The sequence below is a fragment of the Nothobranchius furzeri genome, chromosome 4 (assembly GCF_043380555.1).
Source record: "Nothobranchius furzeri strain GRZ-AD chromosome 4, NfurGRZ-RIMD1, whole genome shotgun sequence".
In the NCBI taxonomy this organism is placed as follows: Eukaryota; Metazoa; Chordata; class Actinopteri; order Cyprinodontiformes; family Nothobranchiidae; genus Nothobranchius; species Nothobranchius furzeri.
In genome coordinates this window covers 76,257,374-76,264,764 of record NC_091744.1, presented here as the reverse complement: position 1 = coordinate 76,264,764, position 7,391 = coordinate 76,257,374, and the positions used below count along the sequence as shown (strand labels likewise).

Genomic DNA, 7,391 nt, shown 5'->3' with positions numbered 1-7,391 from the left:
TCCACACCTGTATAGTGATGTGAATACATACCGACACAAACAAAACATTCTTTTTAAAATAACTAATAGTTCAAAACTAAAACAATACAAATCTAAGTGATGGATGCTAAAAAAAAACCATCAAAAATTAGAAACTTGTTACGATAGATAGATAGATAGATAGATAGATAGATAGATAGATAGATAGATAGATAGATAGATAGATAGATAGATAGATAGATAGATAGATAGATAGATAGACAGACAGACAGACAGACAGACAGACAGACAGACAGACAGACAGACAGACAGACAGACAGACAGACAGACAGATAGATAGATAGATAGATAGATAGATAGATAGATAGATAGATAGATAGATAGATAGATAGATAGATAGATAGATAGATAGACAGACAGACAGACAGACAGACAGACAGACAGACAGACAGACAGACAGACAGACAGACAGACAGACAGATAGATAGATAGATAGATAGATAGATAGATAGATAGATAGATAGATAGATAGATAGATAGATAGATAGACAGACAGACAGACAGACAGACAGACAGACAGACAGACAGACAGAGACCAGGTCAGGTTGTGATGTTTTCTAGCAAGTAGCTACATTATTGTTGCTGGAAAGATGAAACCCAAGGCCTTCTTCTCTGTTTAATGTAGTAATCCTAAAAGCATACAAGCGAGGGAAAAACATCTTGTAGAAAATCTGGAATAATAATCTGAGTTTGTGCTGGGTGTAAATTAGAACAATGAAAAAGTGGAACTACTAAACTCAATCTATAATTCAATATTTAGCTTTTGTAAGTTGAACTGGTTTAATCAGGGTTGGGAAATCTGACGTTTGGAAACATGCATTGTTAGTCACAGTACAACGGTTGAGCCATCCGAGCGAGGAGGCGAGTTTTAAGTCACGAGTGACCCAGTTCATGTTGCAGGTTCTAGATTGGCCACGAGGTGGCACCAAATCCTCTTTAGACCATTGGTTTGAACTTCAAATAAATCTACATTAAATTTATCCTTGAACCGACATGAGGCTGTCATTAAAACATTTTATTATTGCTGCTGCTTTTGGGTGTAAAATCCCAAACATGCGTTAAAACAAATTAACTGAGTCTTGCGCTCCTAGTGATTTGGAAACTACATTTCCCGTCATTGCCTTCGGTTTGAAACAGTTCGATACTCTCCCATTTTAAATTAGTCACCATCTGACGAAAATCAGAGGTTTTTTATTACTAAAACGAGAACTCTGCGGGTTTCCTCCTGACCACTGCATCCTGCCGTAAACGTGACATCCAACACGCCGCAGCGTCATCCTCATTAGGATGTACGCATGCGCAATGAAACGGGCTGCCTTTAAATACCCGGAGACCTCCATTCAGATCAGCTGCACTTGTGCGGAAGAGTAGAGGAGCTGTGACATTCCAGTCCGGGTTTTCACCTGTTTTTAACTAAAACCGTGAAGGTAAGGCAAAAAATAACAATAATCTGGCTGAAACCTCGCAGAATTTATCCTAAAGCGCTCAGGTGATTTTATTTTGGAGTCGAATTTTAATTAAGCTAACGATTCGTCTATATATTATGTGCTGCTGTGTTAATAAGATTTAGACCTGCAGTGTTTCTGATTGTTATTTAACAGCTGATATTTTATTTAATGAAGTTATTGGTGAAAATAGGACTTTCACATGGACATGAAGGTTTGAGTTAGTCTTGACTGCAGCAGATCTGTTGTGAAATACGCAGTGGTCACGCCTCCTCCTCCTCCTCTGAATGCTAAAGCATCCTGATAAGGTTATAAATGACTCCGTTTTATTTCCAGCTGTTTTTCTGTTTCATTGAGCAGATCCCTTCGTGTTTTGGGTTAAATTCAGATTATGTTATGTGCTAAAAGAGGGACTCATGAGGCATCAAACATCAGGAAACCCAAAGCTTGATGTGTGGACAAACATCACATTTTCTTGATGCTCCTCCTTAAAGCAGCTGGTACACGGATCAGTGTAGACTATGAAAACCTCTATACATCCAGCCATCCCGTGCCCTTGCAAAGAGTCCTCTTATGAAGGGCAAATCCATGGTGAGGTGCTGGAAATCTGCCAGCCCACTAGGAGGCGATGATTGGATAATAGGATTTTAGGTATAAAACCGCCCTGCTCTATCAAAGCTTGTTATGTGCAGGATTACAGCTCAGAGGTCTCCCCTCTGCATCTCCCTTCTACGTGCTTCACTCCACATCTTGGTGGAAAACCAGCCTAGTCACACAGATGATGTAATCATCTGAACACTCAGTCTGTCCAACCAGGGGAGGCACGGCAGTGAGTGATGTCAGCTAGGGGGTGGTCCGTGCTGCAGTCATTTCCCTGGCAATGGTTGCCATGGTGAGGGATGAAGAGAGACTGTGTGAAACCCCATCTGTTAACAGTTTCCTTGTTCAGACCAGAGTTGTAAAATATTTCACTCATGCAGATGTTATGCATCATAATCATTTGAGTCTGCTCACAGAGTCACTCTTTTTTTTTTATATACTTTTGGTGCCATTTTCCTTTCTGCGTCCTTTCCTTCTTTGTTGTTTCATCTCCTTTTATGTCCATCACTCTGTTTTGTGTCTGCAGATGTCCTCCAAGGATAAGCTCATCAGCCACGTGATGAAGGAGGAGCCTGTTGGCTGCAGGAACAAGGTGACGGTGGTCGGTGTGGGCATGGTGGGCATGGCCTCTGCCATCAGTATACTGCTGAAGGTGTGTAAAAAGAACTTGAAATATATTCATTTTTACCTGATGCATATACTATAAAACAGAATGGGGGAAATATAAATAAATACATTTAAAAATTTCAAAAACCTCAATCTTTTTAGCAATTTTCCTATATTTTCTAATTTAAAGATTTGATTATTGACTCCTATTTTCTAAATGAAAGACACGAACTAATTTTGTTCCTAACTGATTGCATCCTTAAAGTGGATTGCGAAAACATTTAAATGAATTTTCTATGTATTTGTGAAAAAATAAGCTGATTTACCATGATTAAAACCAGGACCTGTGCGATGAGCTGGCCCTGGTTGATGTGATGGAGGACAAGCTGAAGGGTGAAGCCATGGACCTGCAGCATGGAGCCCTCTTTCTCAAGACGCACAAGATTGTGGCCGACAAAGGTGGGAGCTTTCAGAAATTATTTGGTGCTTAATTACTGTCAGCTGAATCCTAACTTGTCTTTTTTTTTTTTTAGATTACAGTGTGACCGCCAACTCCAAGGTGGTGGTGGTGACTGCTGGTGCTCGCCAGCAGGAGGGCGAGAGCCGTCTAAACCTGGTGCAGCGCAACGTTAACATCTTTAAGTTCATTATCCCCAACATCGTCAAATACAGCCCCAACTGCATCCTGTTGGTGGTTTCTAATCCAGGTTAGTCAGATTAGAGTGGTCTAACAAATCTGTGTGACGCTAACACTTGTTGCAAATTAAAGGTTGACAATGTTTTTCACTTATTTTGCACCTTCCTAGTTGACATCCTGACCTATGTGGCGTGGAAGCTGAGCGGTTTCCCTCGTCACCGCGTCATCGGCTCTGGCACCAACCTGGATAGCGCTCGTTTCCGCCACCTGATGGGAGAGAAGTTCAGCCTGCACCCTTCAAGTTGCCATGGCTGGATCATCGGAGAGCACGGAGACTCCAGCGGTATGCGGCACTTTCTAAAAATAAAACCACTTCTCCCTCTTCGCTCTATAAATTGTTCCAGGCCAAGACCAGTCTTTAAAATCCAGAGCAGCCTCATGATTTCCATATTTCATGTTGTGTTTTTGCAGATGCAGCTTAATGGTGTCTCATTTTCACTTTTTATGCCTCTTAGTGGCTGTGTGGAGTGGTGTGAATGTTGCTGGAGTTTGTCTTCAGAACCTCAACCCAAAGATGGGGGCCGACGATGACTGTGAGAACTGGAAGGATGTGCACAAGCAGGTGGTTGATGGGTGAGTTCAGGTCGTTGATCAACCTTCCACAGGCCTAAATAAGACAACATTCAAAGTTTCTGTAAAAAAAAATAGTTTTTATGAATAGATCTGACATTTTTATTGTCAGACCGTTTTCATCCTCGGGTAAATGTTGAATAATTTCACATTCCTATTGTGCTTTTTCTCTCTTTGTTCCTTAATTTGCTCGTTACATTAAACCAAACTTTATTCTAAATTGCACCATGTTTGTTTCAGCTGCCTAACGTGACTTATCTTGCAAAAGCTAGAAGTGAGTCACAATAAATACAAAGAGAACTTATCAAAATTAAGATAGCTGTAGAACAAAAATTTTATAAAGTACACAAATGGTGTTGCAACAAAAAGGTTTACTGCAAAAACAAATGGAACTGGAAATAAATTTTAAAAGTTTAAATTGATAATTCTACTCTTAAAGACCAAGTTCACTGAAATATGCTCGGTCACTCTGAGTTTAACATGCAGGCTTAAAGAGCAAGTCACCCCCAAAACAACTATTTTTTTTCTTGCTGCAGACACGTGTAGTCAGTAGTTTTGCACTTTAGTGCATTTTAGTTAAAATTGTAATTTGCTGACAAACTGTCAGTGTTGTGCCGTTGTCGGGTAAAAACTCTGCACTGCATTTGAATTTAAATCTGCCATCGCTATTGGCTAAGAGGTACCCTAGGGCGTTCGCGCGTGTGCGTGCGTGTGTGTGTGTGTGTGGCTCCGCCTTATCGGTCTGCCAGGTAACAGCATTTGTTGCATTTTTCAAACAGGAAGTAGGAATGGAGTAATAATCTGGTAGGGGGTGACTTGCTCTTTAATGTGAAAATAGTCTTCTACCCATGTTTCCTGCAATAGCTGCCAACAGAAAATAGTCGGATTAGAAAAATAAGTCGGTTGCAAGTCACACTGAAAATTAGCGTTCATGGACTCACCCATCTTGGCTCAGGACGAGGAAGGCTGTTGTTGATTTAGCATCCAGGAGAAGGCAGAGCGCATCTCGGCTAGTAGAAGCTAACATTAGCATTAGCAACTCCACAACACGACAGAACTCCTTCGGGCTTGTGTTATTTATGGAAACATCAACGTTGCAGAGCAAATAGGGTCAGTGGTAGAGTCAAGTTGCAGTTAGCCAATCAGAGGTGAGATGTCAGAATATCAGGAAATAAGACTCCAAATCCGGCTGTCTTCTGCTCTGGCTAACTAGTTCCAGGAGCAGGAGCACCAGAGCGTTTTTCCCCACATAGATTGACTCAGAAGGCATTAATTTATACCAGAGACCATTTTCATTGTTTGGGAAAACAACTTGGTCTTTAAATCCCGGATAGTATTACTAAACATCTAAATGGCAATGAATCAAGTAAAACCAATGTTTTTTTCTTTGTGATGAATGTCTGGATTTTCAGTATGGGGAGAAGAGCCAATGTTTGAGTAAAATGACCATCTTTCATTTTTAAATATAAACACCACAGGGCCTACGAAGTCATCAAGCTGAAGGGCTACACCTCCTGGGCCATCGGTATGTCTGTGGCTGACCTCGTTGAAAGCATCCTGAAGAACCTACACAAAGTTCACCCTGTGTCCACGCTTGTCCAGGTGTGAAGACTTGGTATAAGCAACACAACTGTGACCAATAGAGTTACTCGGCTGCTAATAGCTGTTGTCTTCTCGGCACAGGGCATGCACGGCGTGAAGGACGAGGTCTTCCTGAGCATCCCCTGCGTTCTGGGCAACAGCGGCCTGACGGATGTCATTCACATGACACTGAAACCCGAAGAGGAGAAGCAGCTGGTGAAGAGCGCTGAGACACTGTGGGGCGTACAGAAGGAGCTCACCCTGTGAAGAGCTCAACTTTGACCCCACCCTCCCCTCGTACAGTCCCGTCTGTGTCAGTGGGTGAATGAGACTTACGGATATTATAGAGAAGCCAAATGCTCGTAGCTAAACCGATCAAAGCTAGATATGAACACGTGGAGATCTTTCCCTGCCTGTCTTGGTCCATCTTAGTCTTTTGGGTCAGCCTGTTTTAAGAGTGTGCACATCTATGTATTCTCTCTGATGAATGTTCTCAAACATTAGATCTGTGCGTTGTCTGTTAAAGGTCTTGCTGCTTGTTCTGTACACCCTTTGTGTCGTCTGTATTAATGATGTGGATTTTACCAGGTTTTTATTATTTCCCACCTGGTCATCTCTGTTCAAACGAAGCAGAGCAGAGACATTCCATTCTCTACAAGGATTAATAAAGTCACAACACTGCCACGTGTGTGCGGACGACCGAGCGACAGTTCGGTGACACCAAAGTATCTTCTCCCACCGGTAAAGCGATGTTGCGTCAACTGCTTCAAACTGAAGCATTCTTAAGCAAACCTAACCACAAGTGCACTAATATATATGAGAGTAAATCAAAGTGGGCTGCCATTACCAGAAAGCTGATTTAGCATATTTAGCTAGCATCTTTACCAAGGATCAGGTTACAGGTCAACAGTGCTGAGGTGGTTATTTGTGCAACATGTTTAAATGTTTTTATTTAACTCCAGAGATAAATGATAGCATCATGTAAGAATGATAATGCAGTAAAAACATATATATTTTACAACATATGGATTTGCTGGATCACTTTAAGAGAAACTATATTTGTCATGGCAGCTGGGTGTTTTCATTTGCCGTAACCTCGAATAAATCTGCCAGAGAAATAATGGAATTCTGTCATTTGTGTCCTCTAGTTATAGACAAACGTGGAAGCTCAACGTGCAGAAAAACCAGGGCCATCATTTGACAACTTACTGAACATGGCCAAGGAAGCAGCACTGAGTGAGGCTTTTGGACAAAAGGAAGTCTTGTGTCACAGAAGTCACAACAGTTAGACCCAAGTTGTTTTTCAATGAAATATAACATTTGTCATATTTTTATCTCAGGAAATAACATTACAGAACCAATGTTGGCCTAAGAATATGATCTATGTAACTATTTTCTTCCACAGGTGTCTCTAAATCTTATTTATCCAGCAGCTTCGTGCTGGGACATCCTCAATGAATTCCAAAAATGTCACGGAGCAGGAATATAATATGTATTAGCATCAATATCAGTATCAGCTGATTAGTCATTTTTTTACATACTGGTTTCTACTTAAAAAGAAAAACTGGGTCGATATTAACTGGTATTTATTTCCATAGATGCCATTTGCACATCAGTTTCAGGAGGGGAAGAGGGGGTCATGCTGCATTTTATTGGTCATGTGACAGTAATCATCTCAAAAGTGTAAATGCATATTACATTCACCGGTCACTTTATTAGGTACACCTTGGGTTGGACCTCCTTTTGTCTTTAGAACTACCTTAATCCTTTGTGGCATTGATTTAACAAGGTACGGGAAACATTTCTCAGAGATTTTGGTCCATACATGGGTGTAATTTAAATTTATTGGGGGG

At 41.0% G+C, this 7,391-nt stretch overlaps 1 protein-coding gene across 1 annotated transcript; it reads left to right on the top strand.

Moving 5' to 3' along the window:
• The first annotated feature begins 1,335 nt into the window (after positions 1-1,335).
• On the top strand, positions 1,336-6,659 carry ldha (lactate dehydrogenase A4). Its single transcript, XM_015964849.3, has 8 exons — positions 1,336-1,466; positions 2,611-2,736; positions 3,032-3,149; positions 3,224-3,397; positions 3,497-3,670; positions 3,843-3,960; positions 5,436-5,559; positions 5,641-6,659. Exons 2-8 carry the CDS (start codon positions 2,611-2,613, stop codon positions 5,803-5,805), a joined length of 999 nt encoding a protein of 332 aa, XP_015820335.3. The 5' UTR covers positions 1,336-1,466; the 3' UTR covers positions 5,806-6,659.
• Positions 6,660-7,391: the final 732 nt, after the last annotated feature.